This window comes from Asterias rubens, chromosome 11 (assembly GCF_902459465.1).
Source record: "Asterias rubens chromosome 11, eAstRub1.3, whole genome shotgun sequence".
NCBI classification, from domain to species: Eukaryota; Metazoa; Echinodermata; class Asteroidea; order Forcipulatida; family Asteriidae; genus Asterias; species Asterias rubens.
In genome coordinates this window covers 13339585-13361466 of record NC_047072.1, presented here as the reverse complement: position 1 = coordinate 13361466, position 21882 = coordinate 13339585, and the positions used below count along the sequence as shown (strand labels likewise).

Genomic DNA, 21882 nt, shown 5'->3' with positions numbered 1-21882 from the left:
GTTCAATGAGAGATTGAAGCATGGAACTGGATCGAAGATTCCTTGACGGAGTGTAAACTTGAAGTAGTTCTGAGATATAGTGTGGAGCCAGATAGTATTTGTTAAATGTAGGGTCATCAACCTAAACACAAAATTTGTAATTTCTATCCAAAAGAAAAAAAAATTGAATGGTAGTAAGCATCAGGTGAAATCAATTCGTCTGACCTACTTAACATGAGTGTGACTTCAGTTCCCTCTTGAAGTTGTCGAGTGATGTTATTTTGCAAAGTGTGACAGGGAGCTAAGAAATCAATGTTGATCACCATCAATCACTTAAATCAATCGACATGAATTTCCCTTCTGCAGATCTTTCCCAGTTCTCCTCCAGGGTGAAACTTCCGTCGGTAAGACCAGCCTGATCCAGTACCTGGCCCAGGCTACTGGCAACCACTGTGTGAGGGTTAACAACCATGAGCACACAGACCTCCAAGAATACGTCGGTTTCTACGCCGCTGATGAAACGGGCAAGCTTGTTTTCAAGGAAGGTTGGTCCAGACCTGTATGCTTCGTTTTTTAGAAGGGCAAGGGCACCAAGGCATTTTCTCCTTGGTAAAGGGCACCCTATGAGGAAATTGTAAATTTCTACTGGAGTATTTTAAAGGCACCAAGGCAGAGACTAAGGGGCATGGAGGCAATCGCCTTTGTTGCCTCCGTGAAGTATCAGGCCTGCCGTGGTCCCTTAAAACAAAATTTTTCAACAAATTAAATTTAGCGGTGTTTTATGAATTTTGATTTGACCAACTTTTGATATTATGCTCAAGTGGATGTGAACACTTTAATATTAAGAATATTATTTGTGTTGTACCTTATGTGTGTTTAGGATTGTGTTCTCTGTACTGTTCCCGAGGCTTTATAGAAAGAAAAAAAACCAGTCATATTATTAGTGGAAAGTACCGAGTATACAGTGCTTGACGCATCAATGTGTGGGTAAAGTCTCCCATGGATCCGCTCAATTTGTTTTTGAAAAAAAATATAAATCAAGATTTGTATCCTGAATAATTTCTCATCTTCATGCTATAATTAAATTTAATTCAATTTAATAAAACATTTGTCTCGGTATTGCCTTCACATGATAAAATACATATAATTGGTGTTTCATAATATTAGCAGTGACAGTTATAAACAGGAGCCAACATTATTAACAAATCCGAAGGCAAAACTTAGTGTCCAGTGCCTTAAAAGTAATAAAAAAGTCTTGTTGCTTGATTTGACTGATTCAAAGATCAATACGTTAAATCACTCCATGACTGAATATTTTTCGATGTTTTGTGTTTTGTGTTCCCTTCTAGGTGTACTGGTTGATGCTATGAGGAAAGGCCATTGGATAATCTTAGACGAGCTCAACCTTGCTCCCAGTGATGTCCTGGAGGCTCTAAACAGAGTATGTTACAACCTCTATCCCTCGGACAATACACATAAGCTGGTCCCGAGTTAATTACCTTGATATGCATGCTATTGATTTTTGGGTGATAACTTCGCGATGTTTGTTAATTGACCAATAAACGCTTATTATCATTGACTGATTATCAATTTACTGATTATCGATATCTGATTATCAATCACTATTATCAGTAATCAGTTATTGGTATTTTATATTTGATTGTTTTCTTGTATTTGTAATTCTTTGAAATGTGCATATTTGTTATCTCTTTGTAATTTTACTGCAACTTGATGGTCCTTGTTTTTAATGAACCATTTCAAATTCAAAATACTGATTATTGATGGCTGATTATCAATTTCTAATCGATCATTATGTATTGATTATCTGCAGTTATTAGATGATAATCGAGAGTTATTCATTGCCGAGACCCAGGAGATGGTATCGGCTCATCCTAGATTCATGCTCTTTGCTACACAGAACCCACCTGGCCAGTATGGTGGACGAAAGGTCAGTGCTTGTACACCCTGGGGGCAAATTTCATAGAGCTGCTTAAAGACACTGGACACTATTGGTAATATTCAAAGACCAGTTTTCTCACTGGTTGTATCTCAACATATACAGGAAAAAACAAACCTGTGAAAATCTGAGCTCAATTGGTCGTCGAAGTTGCGAGAAAACTATGAAAGGAGAAAACACCCTTGTCACACGAAGTTGTGTGCCTTCAGATGCTTGATTTCGAGACCTCAAATTCTCAATCGTGAGGTCTCGAAATCAAATTCATGGAAAATTACTTCTTTCGCGAAAACTACGTTACTTCAGAGGGAGCCATTTCTCACAGTGTTTTATACTATCAACAGCTCCCCATTACTTGTTACCAAGTAAGGTTTTATGCTAATTATTTATTTTGAGTAATTACCAATAGTGTCCACTGCCTTTAATCACAAAAAGTAGCTAAGCATACAACATGTAGTACAATTTGTGACTGGTATCATGTTCATTTCTGCCAAGCAGAAAACTCTTAAGCAGTATTTTGTGCTTAAGCAGCTCTATGAAATTCGACCCTGGCTGGCCTTGGGGTGAATTAGCCAATGTGACATACATGTAAGATATGTTTTGGGAAGAGATTTGAATAAGTATAACAATAACATTTGATACTCTGCAACAGTAGAGTCCGTGCTGTTACATGTACATGGCTGCGAGGCATGGACTCTAATCCAAAACTGGAAAAGCAGATAAATGGGTGCTACACAAGGCTATTCAAAATATCTCTTAACAACCACTGGCGTCAACGTATGACCAACAAATTCCTATATGGGAACCTACCCAATCAACAAAAATCAGAGAAGGTTGTGTGTTGCTGGCCACTGCGACAGGAGCAAAGACAAACCAGTATCAAATATTGTCATGTGGACCCCTTAAGGTAGACCTGCACTAACATACACTGACATACTTAAAATGGACACGGGTCTGGAATCGGCAGATTTCAAGTCGGCAATGGGGGACAGAAAGGCATGGGGAAGCGTCGTGATTCGAGGACATCACTCGACTTAATCAATTCTGTATATATCTCCTTCCAGGTCTTATCTCGGGCTTTCAGGAATCGCTTTGTGGAGCTCCACTTTGATGAGATCCCAAGCAAGGAGTTGGAGACCATCCTTCATGAGCGTTGTGCCATCCCCCTCTCCTATTGCAAGAAGATGGTAGCAGTCATGCTGGACCTACAGGTACCTATGTTGCATAACCCATCCACCTAAAGCACAGAGTAATCAAGCACCGCAAAAGTATGCTTACCAGAATAGGGTTACCAGCCACAAATCCTGTGTCACAAAAACAGTCTGTGACTGGTATTCTGCTTATTTATACTTTTGTTTTGCTTTAACTTGTTAGGCAATTTGCTGCTTAAAGGCACTGAACACCTTTAGGTAATTGTCAAAGACCAGTCTTCTCACTTGGTGTATCTCAACATATGCATAAAATAACAAACCTGTGAAAATTTGAACTTAATTGGTCGTCAGAGTTGTGAGAGAATAATGGAAGAAAAAACACCCTTTACGCACAAATTGTGTGCTTTCAGATGCTTGAACTCGAGACCTCAGCTAAGTTCTGGAACTCAATTCAAATATTTCAGTGCCGTTTCTCACAATGTTTTATACTATCAACAGCTCTCCATTGCTCATTACCAAGTAAGGTTTTATGCTAACAATTATGTTGAGTAATTACCAAGTGTCCAGTGCCTTCTTTAAGCAGCTCTATAAATTGTGCCCAGAACTTACTCGATGCTTTATTTTTATACTCCAATGTTTTCTTGTCTCACTGTAGACTCGTCGTAAAGGCTCGGGGGTGTTTTCAGGCAAGCAGGGTTTCATCACTCTGCGTGATCTGTTCCGTTGGGCAGAGCGCTACAGGCGGGCGAGCCAAGGGCAGGGAACTCTGTATGACTGGGATCAACATATCGCTGATGATGGTGAGTGCACATTCCACGGACACAACATTCCAGCAGCTGATTAATCCTATCTCGAGTTAGGGCGAGTAACCCGCCCTTACTTAGGATGGGTTCAATGCATCCTAACGTCTTCGATCTAAATCCTAAGATTAATCCTAAGTTAGGAAGAGTTAAGTGAAATCGACGGCTGGGTACACTGATCCTTTTCCGTCTTGGCCTTTGGCAGGAAAGCTCCCTCATCAACTTCAAATCACAAATAAAGACTTTTCTTTTTGTCAACGCTTAACTCTGTTTGAATAACTGATTAACATCTATTTTATTTATGACGAGACCCTACTGTAGTTACAACATCATTTTCTCATAACATTCCTTTCAGATCCTTTACTGGGTGAAATTAACACTGGGCTTGGGGCCAGAAAATTTATCATCAGACCAGTAAACTCATGACTTGACAAGTCTGGCGGTCTTTTGTTTTTCAGCTGAATGGCAATACCTTAATGCGTATTTTCTTGAAGAGAAAGGAATATATTCAAATGTTGACTTGAAGTCTAGTCATTTTTTTGTAATAGACAAATGCGCGTAAAATTTCCCAGATGTACACACAAAATTTGAAGAGATATGACGCTTTTTTGAACGGAGTATTTATTGCAATATTCTGGTACGCTTTTTTACACCTCCGTGAGGATTTTGACTGTTCTGACTTTGATATTCCCCCTAAGAGTGAAACTTGTTATGAAATGTGCCTCAAAAGTGTTTTTCATAATCACTCTTTCCATCAGGTTATTTGTTGCTAGCTGGCCGAGTCCGTCGCTCAGAAGAACAATCACTCATTAAGGAGGTGCTGGAAAAGCACATCAGATGTAAAGTGGATCCCTCACGCCTCTTCAGCCTGAGTGCGGACACCTCACCCATCACAAGGGACATCCTGGAGAGGGTCCTAGGAAGGGGGAGTGATGCCTCCACTCAAGACGGCTTCAGCCACATTGTCTGGACACTTGGAATGAGACGCTTGGCTGTTCTGGTCGGACGAGCGCTGATGTTTCAGGAGCCGGTACTGCTGGTCGGGGAAACTGGGTAAGGCTTGATAAAGTTTGTAGGCAAGTCTACTGGACTCGGGTCTGGTGTTTATGATCAGTAGAGTGTGGGTTCGAGTCATGGTCTTGACTCTTATGTGCACTCGAACCCACACTGTGCTGATCATAAACACCAGAGCTTGAGTTCAGTGCTGTTATTGGTCACAACACTCACCCAACTGTTCACCGTTAAACCATGTTATATTTTGTACAATAGCATTCTTTATCCCTGATGCAAATTCGTTATGGTTTTCCCTAGATGTGGTAAGACCACCATTTGTCAGCTTCACGCCGCCCTCTCAAATCAAAAGCTGTACTCAGTCAACTGTCATCTGCATACAGAGACGTCCGACTTCCTTGGAGGATTACGACCCGTCAGGCAACACAGTGATAAGGTAAGGTCATTTTTTAAGCCTGGGGAATCTCACAATGTTTTATACCATCAACCTCTCCCCATTACTCGTAATCAAGAAAGGTTTTATGATAATAATTATTTTGAGTAATTACCAATAGTGTCTTCTGCCTTTAACACAATACAATACAATAAAGTCTTGAAGGCTTGAGTTGATACAAATTGTTGCTTTTGAAATCCACCAGAATGAAGATAAGCAGAAGCTTTTTGAGTGGTGTGACGGCCCCCTGGTCCTCGCTATGCGCGAAGATGCCGCCTTCCTCATCGATGAAATCTCCCTCGCTGATGACTCAGTCTTGGAGCGGCTGAATAGCGTCTTAGAACCGGAGAGAACCTTGCTTCTTGCGGAGCGAGGAAGCGGGGAAAGCCAAGGGGATGATATCGACATGATTGTGGCTGCTGAGGAATTCTTTGTGGTGGCCACCATGAATCCGGGTGGAGACTTTGGGAAGAAAGAGGTAAGTTTGGTAGTTCCGTCACTTCTTTTTTTATTTCATTCTTAAATACCATTTAGTAGTTTGGTTTTTATGTGACAGTATTGCTTTACATTATCTTGATTCATGGAGAGTAAGGATACCATTAGTAGTTTTGTTTTGCTGTACCTTATCTTGATTCATGGAGGGTAAGGTTACCATTAGTAGTTTGGCTTTTATGTGACAGTATTGCTTTACATTATCTTGATTCATGGAGAGTAATTGTACCATTAGTAGTTTTGTTTTGCGGTACATTATCTTGATTCATGGAGAGTAAGGGTACCATTAGTAGTTTTGTTTAGCTGTACCTTATCTTGATTCATGGAGGGTAAAGTTACCCTCAGTAGTTTGGATTTTATGTAGCACTAATGATGTACGATATATTGATTAATGGAGAGTAAAGGTACCATTGGTAGCATGGTTTTATGCAACAGTAATGCTTTCCACAACTGTACCTTATCTCAGTTAAAGTAGTGTTACATTTTGCCACATAACCAATGCTTAACCAACTTTTTTGGATGTCCAGCTGTCCCCAGCACTGCGTAATCGCTTCACAGAAATTTGGTGTCCTCAGTCCAACGACCGCCAAGATCTGGTTAACATCATCGAACACAACTTGGCGGAAGGTGTGTGGCTGTGCAACCAGGAGGATGGGTCAAGCGGGGTCGGCAATGCCATCATGGAGTTTGTTGGGTGGTTCCAGAGCACTGAAGCGGGCAAAAGGTTTGTGATGATAATAATAATTAGAGCGCTCGGCACCATTCCGAAAGCCGAAGCCCGACTCGAGGAGTTACCGGCACAAATGAAATTATGATCTTTCTTTTGCATGCTGTGATAAGATGAAATAATAATAATAATAATAATAATGACGTTGAGCCATAATTATCCCATAAAAAAATTTGAGCAAATTTGAAGAGGGTTGGGTTTAACCCATTGGGTGATTTGACACGGAATGACCCAATTACCAATAGTGTCCACTGTCTTTAAGCGTTTCTATTGGTGAACATGTTGTGATCATATCTTAGGTGTACAATCAGCATACGAGACATCCTCTCCTGGGTGAACTTCATCAATACATGCTGCAATGCATCACATCTTCCAGATGACAGAGATAGTCTAGACTCGGCATTGTCATACGTCCATGGAGCTTGCATGGTGTTCCTGGACGGACTTGGCTCAGGTAGGTCTTCCTAAACATCAAGGCCCAATTTCATGGGTCTGCTTACTGTAAGCTAAGAATTGGCGCTTACCGAAGCCGGGAACTCTGCGCTTATGGCAAGCATATTTCAAGGGTCAGCGGAGAAATTTGGCTTGTGCCAAGCGTATTCCAACGTTACTAGGCATTCCACACTTACACAACTAACGCCAAAATCTGTTTACTCTCATGTAAATTCCATTTCCTTTTGAACACGTTGTAAATGAGTTTCAGTAGTAAAGTTGCCTTGTTGCCGTTTTCGTTCAAGCTGGTCCTTAAAGGCAGTGGACACTAATGGTAATTACTCAAAATAATTATTAGCACAAAATAATTATTAGCACAAAACCTTACTTGATAACGAGTAATGGGGAGAGGTTGATAGTATAAAACATTTTGAGAAACGGCTCCCTCTGAAGTGACGTAGTTTTCGAGAAAGAAGTAATTTTCATCGAACTTGATTTCGAGACCTCAGATTTAGAATTTTAGGTCTCGAAATCAAGCATCTGAAAGCGCACAACTCCGTGTGACAAGGGTGTTTTTTCTTTCATTATTATCTCCCGAATTTGATGACCGATTGAGCTCAAATTTTCACAGGTTTGTTATTCTATGCATATGTTGAGATACACCAAGTGAGAAGACTAGTCTTTGACATTTACCAATAGTGTCCACTGTCTTTAATGTCAGCTTAGTTTTCCGAATTACATGTAGCTGTAGGAATTATGCTAGATATAATTTGTTCTATCAGGAATAAAAGCAAGAGTCGTCTTAAATAAATATCAGACTTTTTTTAAATTGTCAAAAAGAGTTTGAATGCATCGTATTTTGTTTTGTGCGTTGGGGCGCTTTTTATCACTTCCGGGGGTATAAACGATTCGTCCTGAACAGTTTGAATCGGCTTTTTTTGCGCCGTAGTTTTAAGTTGCTTTAGATGTGGATTATAACGGCTCCTTCAAAGGTCTTATTGTCCGTGATGGATTAGATGTCTGTGGTGGTAATGTGTTCCAGTCTTTAATAACTGTTTTGGGTATGAATGAATAAACCCCTGGACGTGATAACAATATTTTTAAGAGCGTCCTTGCGCAGTGAAAAGTACGACGCATTGCTTTAAATTTATTGAAAAACGATTTTCTTCTCTAAAAATTCTGTATAGGAAGTACAAGTAATAGCTCGGTAGCTCCTGCACAAGCCAGACTAGACAGCCTCAACTTTCTCCGGGACCAAATATTGCGGTTAGTGGGTCAGGAGATTGACCTGACCTCTCTGATGGTGACCTCTGACATGAGGTCAGAGGCTGTCAACAAAGTATTCTCCAATGATGTCTATTTTGGGATGGAACCATTTTTCATTTTAAGAGGTGAGTTCTGTTGTGAAACTTTAATCAACATTGTTTTGTCTGAAGAATTCAATAAAGTGTAGGGTGCTGTAAGAAAATTAGTCTTAGCTGTAGTTTTTTAAAAATGAGTAAAACAACGTTATGAAAATAATTTTCGTCTCGGTTTTAGCATGTAAAATGTATTTACCAGTTTTAGTATAAATACCAAAACGGGTAAAACTAAAATAATTTTAGTCTGAATTAGACGAAAATGATTTTAAAAAAAAAACCCAGCACTTTGGCTGGTAATATTTTAAGGGAAGCTTTCTACCATCATTATCTTCAAACCGTGTAAGTTTAATGTAAATCTGTGGATATTGTCTTTTTGTGTCTTACAAAAAGTACCCAGACACTTCAATATTGCTGTTGATGGCCAAACCTAGGATCTGTAAAGTCTGCCACGTTCTAGGCAGTAAAGAATATTCCATTTGGCACACGGCCACAATCTATTGGACTGCCAGAATATTACGCGGTACCGCATCATTGAGCCGAAGTATAGAAACAATTCTACACTAGTGAAAACTTGCATGAGTGTTTTGAGCGTTCTTATATATTGATCAATGAGCACGAACTGCAAAATAATAAAGCTATAGGTTTTGAATTTACCATAATAATATTAATAATTATAAAAATAATAGATTGAAAGCTATGGCCATCTACCCTATTTAATATAGTATTCATAAATACCTCAGACAGTTTCGCTATTCCTATTGGTGGAGAGCGCGTCACGTGGGTGTGTATAAACCTTTGTTTATGACCAGTAAAAAGTGTTGAAACATGGGCGTGACAAGCGAGCTTGCACCTGTTCTTATAAGACAGTTTCTTCATTCCTATTGGTCGAGGAGTTGTTTACCCGGGGGCCTTGACTGGGCCTTACCATTTCATAGCTGGAGGGGTGTTGTGTTGAAAGAAATCATTGAACAATTATAATTTTTGCATTTATTTTACTTTTTGACCAAAAAGTGTTGATGTTTTTGACCGAAAAGGTATTTATGAATGGGAATCAAAGTGTGTTGAATCGGTTTTCAACTAGTGGTTTAAACCCGCCGAGGCCTGGTTCTTGATAATTTAGAAGAAAATTATCAAGAACCAGGCCTCGTTGGGATTAAACCACTAGTTGAAAACCTCTTCACCACACATTGATTCCCCTAAATAAAACACATAGCACCAAATCCATTGTAAAAAGGCTCCAAGGTGCTTTACAATAAATAAATAAAAAATATAACATAGACTGGAGGCCTTTGGTAGATTTGACTACCAATGAAACAAGAGTTGTTTTATGTTTGCAGGTCCCTTGTCCAGCCAGCATGCTCAAGACCACTATGCCTTGAATGCCCCAACCACTGCACTCAATGCCCAGAGGGTCTTAAGAGCTCTGCAGCTCCCACGAGCCATCCTGCTGGAAGGGTCTCCAGGAGTTGGCAAAACAAGCTTGGTGTCTGCCATCGCTAAGGCCTCTGGACACGAGCTGGTTCGGATCAACTTATCCGAACAGACTGTGAGTACATACAGAAAGAAGTCCTTCGTCCTTCAGATGGGACGTAAAGCCGTTGATCCCATGGGTTGTTTATACATACAGAAAGAAGTACTGTGGCCGAGCGGTTAAGATCACCGTAATCAAAATCTGGTGTTTCTGATCAGCAGAGTGTGGGTTCGAATCCCCAGTTGTGACACTTGTGTCCTTAAGCATGTTAAGCAAGACACTTTACCATTGCTTCGTCCTTCGGATGGGACGTAAAGCCATTGACAATGAATATGCAGAAAGCAATGTTGAAATGTTTTTTCGTTTGTCTTGCAGGATGTAACTGATTTATTTGGTGCTGACTTACCTGTAGAGGGCGGTGAAGGGGGTCAGTTTGCTTGGAGGGATGGTCCCTTGCTGACAGCCTTGAAAGGTGGACATTGGGTGGTTTTAGATGAGGTAAGATTGGCGTTTACTCACACTGTATTTTAATGAGATATCACCTAACATCAAAAGGCTGGATGGCCAAAGATGGCAAAAATAGTCTCTTTTTTTTTTTCTTCCAAGAAATGGATAGTGAAACTAACCTTTGAAAGTTTGTCAAAAGATACATTTTTTTTTTGGGGGGGTGGGGGGATTTTGACCGTAGCAGAGTCTTTTTTGAAAACTAATTGACCTCCTATTAGCCCTCTTTTGTTTGTTGGGGTCCAAGCAATAACAGTGCGGCGTGCAGCACATGCATGATTGGTTTTATACACCATTGACAGTGTTGTAGCTAGAGAATCCTATTTAGTTCACCAAAGGCGAGCGGTTCAACAAATTTGTTCATGTTTAGATATGGGGGGACTTCACTGCTGAAGGCCAATCTGGGGGAAATCTGTGCTGGGCAGCGGAGTGTATTTTGTTCAGAGTGATGGGCAACATTCGTTAGTTCTGGCTAGGCCCGCCCACCGTGGCTACTCTACTGCACCATGCATTGCTTCAAATATTGTTGTACATGTCATATTGATATTTTAAAAATTATTTTTTCTCACAATTATCGTTGCGGTACTCGCTGCCAAAACATAGGATTCGAACTGCCTCTCGCTACCGGGCAACCTCGGTAGTCTAGTTGGTAAGACACTGCTCTAGAATTGCAAGGGTCGTGGGTTCGAATCCCACCGGAGTAACATGCCTGTGATATTTTTTTCACAGGACTCGGGAAAGTACTGAGTATACAGCGATAACACACATCGATGTATGGGTAAAAAAAACAAAATTAATATTCTTTATTCCCCGATGCAAATTTAACATCTCTTTTATTTGAATCCTATGACAGTTGAACCTTGCATCTCAGTCGGTCCTTGAGGGCTTGAATGCTTGTCTGGACCACAGAGCGGAGGTGTATGTCCCTGAGCTTGGTAAGACCTTCCACATCCAGCATGACAAGACACGGCTCTTTGCCTGTCAGAATCCCCTCAAACAAGGCGGGGGACGTAAAGGCCTACCGAGGTCCTTCCTCAACCGCTTCACTCAGGTAAACAAATGTTTAAATATTTTCCTTTTTTTCTTTTTTTCCTTTTTTCCCCCCTTTTTGTTCTTCATTAATGCAAGTACAATTTTACATGGTAATTGTCAAAGACCAGTCTTCTCACTTGGTGTATTCCAACATAAGCTTAAAATAACAAGCCTGTGAAAATTTGAGCTAAATTGGTCATCGAAATTGGGAGAAAATGATGAGAGAAAAAACACCCTTGTTGGACGAATTTGTGTGCTTTCAGATAGGAATAAAAGACTTCGACTTCTAGCTAGAAGTCTTTTATTATTTTAGTGAGAAATTACATCTTTCTCAAAATCTATGCTACTTCAGAGGGAGCCGTTTCTCACAATGTTTTATACTATCAACAGCTCTCCACTGCTTGTTACCAAGTCAGTTTTTAAGTTAATATTTGTTTTGAGTAATTACCAAACATGTACCTTCCCTTTAAACACTTTACACAGTATTTGTAAGATATAACAAAAAGTTAATCTAGTTTTCAAGTAGTAAACTGCAAGGGAAACTGACTGGGTAGATTTTTGGAGTTCGGGGTTGAACAAAGAAAAATTTACTAGGGCGGGATTTGAAGCAACGACCTGGGAAATTTACATGGGCTGAAGGAGAATGATTCACAAGAGGGCGCTATCAGAAGAGGCTTGTACACAGATTGCCATAAGGGGGTTACAGAATCTCCTGCACTTATCAAGAGCACATTCTAAATGGTAATGGTAATTGAAGACACTGGAAGGAAACATACTAGAACCATGGTACTCTATTTGCAAAAACCAGTCACGAACCTGTCTTCTCACTCGGTGTATCTCAACATATGCATAAAATTACAAACAGCACTGTGACGTCAAAATCATATCCCATTAGCACTCACAGGAAGTATCAAATAGGCTTAACAGTTTGTCTAAAAAGCGTTCGTACCTAGCATTATCACATCTGCAGGGCTACTCTAATAAGTTCACAAGATGTTAACTCCTAATCAGTGGTGTATCCAATGTGGACCTTTGCCCCCAACCCATTACCCTGGCCCCCAAATCAGATTTAAAAAAATGCACAAATGAGAGGTTCATACATTGAATAGCCAATTCCCCCTTCCCCCATTAAAGATGTCTTTGCCCCCAATTGGCTCAATTGGTCGTCAAAGTTGTGAGCTAATGTTGAAAGAAAAAAGTACCATTTCCACACGAAGTTGTGTGCTTTCAGATGATTGATTTCAAGACCTCAAAATCTAATTCTGAGGTCTCAAAATCAAATTCAAATATTTCATTGGGAAATTACTTCTTTCTCGTAAACTATGTTACTTCAGAGGGAGCCATTTCTCACAAATTGTATACTATCATCATCTCTCTATTACTCATTACTAAGTAAGGTTTTATGCTCATAAGTTTTTGGCGTAACTACCAATAGTGTCCACTGCCTTTAATTCAAACCAAAATTTAAACTAACTATTTATTTGTGACATTATTTGTCTTTGGATTTGTTGTTTATAATTTATAGGTTTACGTTGAGCCGTTGACTCCTGGAGATCTACTGTTCATTGCACATTCAATGTACCCCATGCTTACATCGGAACTCCTGGAGAAAATGGTGGCCTTTAACAACCAGGTATTACTATGTATTTCACTTTGTGTCGAGGTAGTTTACAGGAATACGTTCGTTGCCTTGGATCGGCCAAGATGGTCTTTGAAAAGTGTTTGTAAACGTTTGTTAAAAAATGCATATGATTAGAAAGATATTTTAAAAGTAGTACGTAATGATACACACCATGTTTCCTCGATATTGCGTGGTTTTCCTTTGTCTTTGCGAACTAACACGGTCGGCCATTTATGGGAGTCAAAAATGTAACTCCCATAAATGGTCGATCGTGTCAGTCGACGAGGTAAACAGAAAACCACGCAATTTCGAGTTATACTTGTGTGGATTATTATATTCTACTTTTAAAACATCTTTCTAACCATATGCATTTCATAACAAACGGTTATAAACCCTTTTCAAGGACCAACTAGACCGATCCAAGGCAACATGTTCCTTTAAGTAAGCGATTGGACCAGTACAAGGTGTTGAATTAGTTTAAAGCTACTTTTTGTAGGACACAATCCACAGATTCACATAAATAGTTTGAAGATAATGATGGTAGAAAGTTCCCTTGAAATATTACTTGCTGAGGGGCTGGAGTTTTTGAGGAATGAGTAAAACAATGTCACAAAAATAATTTTCATCTCATAGTTTTCATCTTAGGAAATTATTTTTGTGAAATTGTTTTACTCATTTCTCAAAAAGTACAACACCTCAGCAAGTAATATTTTCAGGGAAGCTTTATACCACCATTATCTCCAAACTGTGTAAGTTTAATGTGAATCTGTGGCCATTGTGTTTTGTGCTCTACAAAAAGTACCCAACCCCTTTAAGTAATTTGTTGGACTGGTACAAGGTTTGTTTTTTCTTTTCATTACTTGCTTTTATGCTTTGAATCCACAGGTGTTGTGGCCAGTGTCAAATTTCATAGAGCTGCTTAAGCTGAAAAAATAGCTGAATACAACCAGATTTTGCTTACCAGAATACAGTTAATGTACCTGCCAAAACACTGTGTCACATGTACCATTTGTGATTGGTATCATGCTCATTTCAGCTTAGCAGAGTCTCTCAAGAGCTAACAATATTATGACCGCTGCTTCATCAAACACAAACATCAATATTAATTTAGGTTTTAGCCATATACACCGATGTGTGTAAGCATCGTCCTTTGCAATTCTAGAGCAGTGTCTCACCAACTACAATCCCGACCAAAATACTTGGGCCACCCATTCCCAATTTTATATAAAACAATTCCCTGTCCACTTCTCATTGACAATAAACAATTTGTCCCCCGCCCCCGTCCCCCTGCTCAATGCTGACTGTAACGCAGAAGAAGATTGGCAATTGGAACCAACATTGAAAGGGGGTGGGGGGCCCACCGAGATGTGTCCGGGATTGCAGACCACCGAGATTGCCCGGTAGCTTGAGGCAGTTCAAATCCAACCCGAGTAATATGCCAGTGATTTTTAAATTAAGTTAATATTCGTTTATATCCCGTTGCAAACTTCCATCTATTAAACGCAAATTGCTGTTGAAGTGGGGATTAAACTTGGTTGTATTGCATTGTGACAGTTGTATCACCTGACCATGGTGGAGTTCCAGTGGGGTCAAAGGGGTGGACCCTGGGAGTTTAACCTTCGCGACCTCTTCAGATGGTGTGACCTCATGGTGCGTGACCAACATGGCCGCTGGCAACCAGGGCAACATGTCGGCCTCATTTACAGAGAGAGAATGCGGACGCAAAGGGATAAAGAGAAGGTAAGATTATGGTGTCCTGAAATGGGATCAATGACATCCTTATTTGGAAAAAGTATAATTCTGTGAATAATTGGGGATGAACAAAAGAAAACTTATCAAGGACAGGATTTGAACCAATGACCTAACGTTTAATGTGCTGGCGCTCTGCTAACTGGGCTATCTAGCCCTATGCTGGCGGTGTCCCTATTTTGTCAATATCTTTGTTCGGGGGTGCCAGTCAAAAACCATACAACCGTTAACTGCCGTGTAGCCAGGGATCACACCCAAATTACGATGCAACCTGGGAAGCGGCAGCCAGGGGATCACCTTAAGGGGATGCAACTTTTTTTTCATTTTTTTTAGTTTTTAACCACAAGGGAAACTGTCTGGGTAAACTTGAAATAATTTGGGGTTGAACAAAGACAAATTTCGTTTATTCCCAAACTATGAAATAAAATAAATAAACAAATATTTGCTGTTGACTATAGGTACAAGAGCTTTTCCAGTCTGTATTTGGAGATGACTACACAGAGATGTATGAGGGCAGCAGACAGGTCCATATCACACCTGTTTCCGTCCAGGTATTTGTAGTTTGTTTTTGTTTTTTGATAATGTTTTGTATTGTGTTCAGATTATGCCTTGCCATCCTATTGACCCTATTCACCTGACGTCATCATCGGAATTATCTTGGATGCCCCATTTTGGTGGTCAATGTCAACGTGCTTTATTCAGTGAAGTGCGCGTTTTAGGCGACACGCAGCGATTACACGTAAACCTATTGACCACCAAAAATGGTGAGCGTGGCACAGTCGTCGCGTGTGACGTGTGAGCAAGGGGTCAATACACTCAAACGTGGTGGCAAAGTACATGTAGTAAATTTTTCTGTAAAGAAAACGAGGGAGAAATTTGAGTTTTACACGTGGCTGGGAAAACCCATGCAGCCAGGTACAAACTTAGAATCCACAGGCTAGGGCTCCTGACCGGGAATCGAACCGGGGTCCACATAGGTGGACAGGCAGGGACAGAAACCACTAAGCCAACCTACAACATACATGTAACTGCCCAATAACACTTTGTATTGTCTTTGATCGCCAGGTCGGGCACTCATTCCTCAGGAGAGTTGAGCACATTCCAAGTGCACCTCATCGTCATAAAATCCCTCTGCAACTTTTACACCATAGCCTGGATCCCATAGAATCACTCATGAAATGTATTCAGATGAACTGGATGTCCATAATGGTAATGTACTAAGCAGTGGTTTAAAGGCACTGGACACTATTGGTAATTACTCAAAATAGTTGTTAGCATAAAAACTGGCTTGGTTACGAGCAATAGAGAGCTGTTGACAGTATTAAACAGTGTGAGAAATGGCTCTCTCTGAAGTAATGTAGTTTTTGAGAAAAAAGTAATTTCTCACTTAAACATTTGAATTGAGTTCGAGACCTCAGCTGAGGTCTTAAATTCAAGGCATCTGAAAGCACACAACTTGTGCAACAAGGGTGTTTTTTCTTCCATTATTCTCTCTCAACTTCGATGTCCAATTGAGTTATACATGTACATGTATGTTGTGAGATACACCAAGTGAGAAAGCTGGTCTTTGACAATTACCAAAGGTGTCCAGTGCCTTTAATTACTATACTAGCCAAGAACCCAGTGGAGAGAAGACGAGGAAGGATGTTTCGGTTTAAGAGGTGGGAGGGAAGCCCCTGAGAATTATTCCAGGGAAACCCTGGTCAGTCAGGTGGGGACTGTAAACCCAATTCAAATAGTGCCCCCAGCGTGATTCAAACCGGGTCACAGAGGTACAATGTAGAAGGCCATGAAAGATGCCACTACAACAACTCGACAACCTGTTGTATTACAATGACTAGAGCAGGCTAGTCAAACATTGAGACCAATTATAACTCACTCTGCGACAGCAAAGTTATTAAAACGAAGTCTGTTCAATCCACTGAGCCAATTTCCTACCCTACCACCTGCCTAGGTAGCAGTTATTAAGCAGGAAAGATCTTTTCAGAACTAAATAGTCTCTCAAAATCTCCGCAGCAGTAGAATAAATTGTGAGACAAGCTCTCAAAGAAAAAATCTACAAAGCTTGGTAGATATAGACATGTTACTGCAACCTGATATTTGTTATTGTTATTATTATTAGGTTGGTCCAAGCGCTAGTGGGAAGACGTCCCTGGTTCACCTCGTAGGTCACCTGACTGGTCACAAGGTTCGGGTCCTGGCTATGAACAGCTCAATGGATACAACGGAACTCCTAGGAGGTTTTGAACAGGTACGCTGTAGGATGGGTCAAGTTCCCTGTGTATTATTACAATAATGAATGCTGATTCTAATCATCCCAAGAGGGCTCAGACTAATAGTTACTTGGAATTGTTGAAAGGCAAATTATCAAAAGAATACCCTTGCCTTTTGGAACCGATTGATTCAGAGATGTAGTTTCTCCGTTTTTAACTCTTTAGGGCACAAGGCGGCCTTGCTAGAGACCACCAAAACACGCTCAAATTGGACTTTGATAAATGGTCAAAACTTAAAAACTACCACACCATATATATATACCGCCCTCATTCGGTTGTTTAGAGCAATTGTTGAGCTTTCATTTGATGTGATGTTCAATATGAAAGATTTCGAGAAAAACATGGATGAATGTGTTTTGTTTTTTATAACAATAAAATTAATCGTTGCACATAAGGGTTAAGCAGAAATATGTTTTTTTTTAAAGTGATTCCCTAGAAGAGAATCATTCCTCAAAATTGTATAGATTGCCAACAGCTGCACTGCTTCTAAACAAGTAAGTTTTAATGGTCATTAATTTTTTTTTTTTGACAAAAGAAATGAAGAGAAAATATATTTAATGCAATTGATATCAGTGCACTTATGAAGTACTGTCATTAAAAATATTAACGATTCCTGTGTGTTTAGGCTGATTTGAACCGACACTGGGAAAAAGCGCTACAATCCCTGAAATCTGTTGTCATGACAACTGCAAGGCTTCTCCTATTGGCTGCTGAGAAGGATGTATCCCAGCATGCAACAAAGCTTTTAGCCAATTGGTCTGCTCTCGGCAATATGTGCTCACAAGGTACTGATCAGCAGAGTGTGGGTTCGAGTCCCGGTCGTTACACTTGTGTCCTTAAGCAAGACACTTAACCTTTTATGTTGCGTCCTTCAGATGGGACGTAAAACTGTAGGTCTGTGTGTTGTGATGGAACGATACAGAACCCAGTGCACTTTATCAAAAGGAGAAGGGGTTCACCCCAGTGTCTGATTGGCTGCATATTGCGCCATACAGTACTTCGTATAAACCATTCCATGATAGGAATAGGTCTCTTGCAGGAAAGCTATAACTACGGATAATTAAGGACCTTTGTTTGTTCACAAAAATTATCATGCACATAAACAACTTTCACTTTCGACCTGATGATTGTGTGTGTTTATACTAAAGTTATTGTGTACGTACATGAAAGTAATCATGTGTGTACATGATAAGGGCAGAATTGTGTGATTCATTTAGCAGCACTACGCTTGCATAATATGTCATCTTCTTTACTTAAAGGCACTGGACACCTTTGGTATTTGTCAAAGACCAGTATTCTCACTTGGTGTATCCCAACATATGCACAAAATAACAAACCTGTGAAAATTTGGGCTCAATTTATCATGGAAGTTGCAGGAGAATAATGAGTGGAAAACACCCTTGTTGCACGAATTTGTGTTCTTTCAGATACCTTTAAAAATATAAAAAAGACTTCAGGTAGAAGCCTTTTAATATACAAGTAATAAATTACCTCTCTCTCAAAAACTATGTTACTTTAGAGAGAGTCGTTTCTCCTGATGTTTTTTACTATCAACAGGTCTCCATTGCTCATTACCAAGTGAGTTGTTATACTAATAGTTATTTTGAGTAATTACCAATAGCGTCCAAGGCAGTGGACACTATTGGTAATAACTCCAAATAATTATTATCATAAAACCTTTCTTGATTACGAGTAATGGGGAGAGGTTGATAGTATAAAACATTGTGAGAAACAGCTCCCTCTGAAGTAATGTAGTTTTTGAGAAAGAGGTAATTCACCACTAAAGTTTTTGAATTTGATTTCGAGACCTCAGAATTAGATTTTGAGGTCTCGAAATCAGGCATCTGAAACCACAGAAGTTCGTGTGACAAGGGTGTTCTTTCTTTCATAGTTATCTCGCAACTCCGACGACCAATCGAGCTCAAATGTTCACAGGTTTGTAATTTTATGCATATGTTGAGATACACCAACTGTGAAGACTAGTCTTTGACAATGACCAATAGTGTCCAGTGTCTTTAAACGACGTTTCTTTGTACAGGAATTGCAGGTGGAAGCGGCTCCTCATCCACAGAGGGTCTCTCTATGAGGAAACTTGACATGTCCAGCCAAGTACTTGACCTTACCTCCAGCCTCGCACAGAACCACACCTCGGATCCTGAACTCAGTAAGCAAGAATTCTAACATTCTAAAATATTTGACCTCAACATAAAGTATAGACCGTATTGAATATGACGCCACCGTTCAAATATTTGCCCTACAAGATGGCGTCTGCGAGCGTGTGCGTGTGTGTGTGCGTAGAATCGGGAATGCTGTGTGATGCTTTGATGTACGCGTTTAGACTATTATAGCAGCAAAGGGGTTATTCAATACGGTCTATTAGATTCCAGTTTTTAATTTTCAAAACTGGGCCCCATTCCCATAAGCCTCTTGAGATGTTGTGGACACAATACTATAAGCCTCTGGGTGTATCCGAGCCTCCAACCGGAGACGAACCAGTTCACGTCCAGCTGCGGGCACGCCAGAAATTTTGTCTGGGTAATTTTGTCTGTGTGCACCCAAACCAAACAGTGCACTACTTTAGTGTCCACCATATCTCAACAAGGCTTATGACTCAGCTTACCGCCCAATTCTGTGCTTATGATCACTGTCTTGGCAAGTGCTGAATATATGCTCTAAGCTGTGGAAGCGAAGAATGCCTAGTAACGTGGAGTTCGTACGCGCACAAACCAAATTTCCCTGTTAACCGTGCGGAATTCCCTGCTTCCGTAAGCGTAAATTCTTTGCTCACAGTTAGCAGAGCCATGAAATCAGGTCCTGACGTTCTCATTTGAGACCTAAATTGAGTTATTTAAATCGATAGCTTTTAATCTGTTGTTGTTGGATGAACAAAGAAAAGTTGAACTTGTGACCTTAGGGACAAGCAGATGATTTCCTCGCTTGGTTGGGTTCCTTTTTGGTTTCCATTCTCTTGTTTAAATTTTCAGTTTTGATTGATTTAATTGAATTTTATTAATTATTTGTTTATTTATTTATTTTGTGTTTTCTTGCCTTGTTTTCCACGATTAGGTTTGTCTGTTTTTGGTACTTACATTTCTTTTTGATGTTTTTTTACCATTATTTGGAAGGACCCGAATGGAAATAAGTCTGAGTCATTGTTTTTTTTGTGTTATCCGTGGATAATTTTGTGCACTATTTCTATCTTGTGTTCTATTTTGGTTTATCTTATTTCATTGTCTTTTCTCCTGTTGTGTATGTGTTTTTGGCCCGTTCTTGCTGTATTTTTATCTGAATAAATTCAATCATTCAATCAATTCCCACTTGAGCTATCTAACCCTTTTTGTAACCTCCTTCCCAACTTCTCAGGTAAAGACATCATTCTTGTGACCAACACACTAGCCCAACTGAGAGTGAGGTTGGAGAAAGAGGGTCAAACCATTCAGCAAGGCGGGGGTGGTAAATTTGAGTGGGTGGATGGACTTCTTGTGCAGGCGCTGAAAGAAGGTGATTGGCTACTCATCGATAACGTCAACTTCTGCAGGTGAGAAGAACTTCATGATCTTTTACCTAGTTTTAGTTTACACACTTTTCCAAACTTAAAAGGGACACGTTTCCTTGGATCGGGTGAGTTGGTCTATGAAAAGCGTTTGTTATAAAATGCATATGGTTAAAATATTTTTTTTCAAAAGTAAAATACAATGATCCACTCAAAAATGCCTCAAAATTGCAGGGTTTTCCTTTTACTCCACAAAATAAAGTGCCATGTGTTGTTCACGACGTAAAAGGAAAATGCTGCAATTGCGCGGCATATTTGTTTGGATCATTATTTTCTACTTTTAAAACATATTTTCTAACCATATGCATTTCATAACAAATAGTTTCAAACGCTTTTCATAGACCAACTTGCTCGATCCAAGGCAACATGTCCCTTTAACATGTTTGTGAATCCTTTGAGTAAGTATGAGATAAATACGCCCATACAATCACACCCACTTGATACACTTTTTAGCTTCATTGATTCATCAAAGTACATGGAAAATGCATCGATGCACTTTTTGGGTTTCAATCCATATCAGGGACTGTTAAGTTTTTGACTTGCTTACAACTCACGTAAGTTTGAATATGTGCGAGATATTCACACCTTTTTGCTACAAATGATATCACAACGTAGTACTGTCTGAAATGCAAGCAGTCTTCCAGTGTGTTTAAACGATTCTTTGTTTCAACAGCCCATCTGTATTAGATCGGCTCAATGCTCTGCTGGAACCCAATGGTGTCTTGAGTATCAACGAGCGCGGAGTTATAGACGGTCTTATACCAACGATCAAGCCACACCCTGACTTCCGTCTCATCCTAGCCATGGACCCAAGACATGGGGAGATCTCAAGAGCGATGCGCAACAGAGGAGTAGAAATCTACATCCTCGGGGAGGTACTTATGTTTTAGTTATTATTTTTTTAATGACGTGTCGGGGGGCAGAGCGGTCTACATGTACATGTAGCTCACCAGACCCAAGCTCTGGTGTTGTCAGCAGCAGAGCGTGGGTTCGAATCCCGATCTTGAAACTCGTGCCCTTGAGCAAGGCACTTGACCATAATTGCTTCCTAAAATGGTAGTGCATTCTGCTCTGCCAGCCAGCTATACAAAACTGTTTCCTCAAACAATCTTAGATGGTGTGAAGAAATTTGAGCGTCTTGCCTAGGGACACAAGTGTCAGTAATGGGACTTAAATCCACACTCTGATGATCCAAAACACAATAAATTGAGTCAAGTGCATTTTACAACTCAGCCGTGACATACATGTGTACCACAATAAATTTGTTGGTCTTTCGATAAAGAAAAAACTTTGAAAAGTTCCCACAGTTGTTATTTTTTCCTTGAACATTGAACATTGT

At 40.0% G+C, this 21882-nt stretch overlaps 1 protein-coding gene across 1 annotated transcript in view; it reads left to right on the top strand.

The window, feature by feature from the left end:
• Positions 1–21882, top strand: part of LOC117297069 (midasin-like) — a 96870-nt gene that overhangs the window by 15111 nt on the left and 59877 nt on the right. Inside the window, exons 18-40 of the mRNA XM_033780197.1 lie at positions 346–524; positions 1329–1420; positions 1811–1927; positions 2998–3144; positions 3740–3884; positions 4643–4937; positions 5196–5331; positions 5534–5806; positions 6348–6544; positions 6847–7001; positions 8167–8370; positions 9678–9886; positions 10187–10309; positions 11169–11366; positions 12873–12980; positions 14523–14708; positions 15176–15268; positions 15783–15926; positions 16840–16968; positions 17616–17775; positions 19029–19154; positions 20354–20528; positions 21217–21418. Of these exons, the coding sequence (XP_033636088.1) occupies positions 346–524; positions 1329–1420; positions 1811–1927; positions 2998–3144; positions 3740–3884; positions 4643–4937; positions 5196–5331; positions 5534–5806; positions 6348–6544; positions 6847–7001; positions 8167–8370; positions 9678–9886; positions 10187–10309; positions 11169–11366; positions 12873–12980; positions 14523–14708; positions 15176–15268; positions 15783–15926; positions 16840–16968; positions 17616–17775; positions 19029–19154; positions 20354–20528; positions 21217–21418 (3793 nt within the window). The remainder of the gene's footprint in view (positions 1–345; positions 525–1328; positions 1421–1810; positions 1928–2997; positions 3145–3739; positions 3885–4642; positions 4938–5195; positions 5332–5533; positions 5807–6347; positions 6545–6846; positions 7002–8166; positions 8371–9677; positions 9887–10186; positions 10310–11168; positions 11367–12872; positions 12981–14522; positions 14709–15175; positions 15269–15782; positions 15927–16839; positions 16969–17615; positions 17776–19028; positions 19155–20353; positions 20529–21216; positions 21419–21882) is intronic.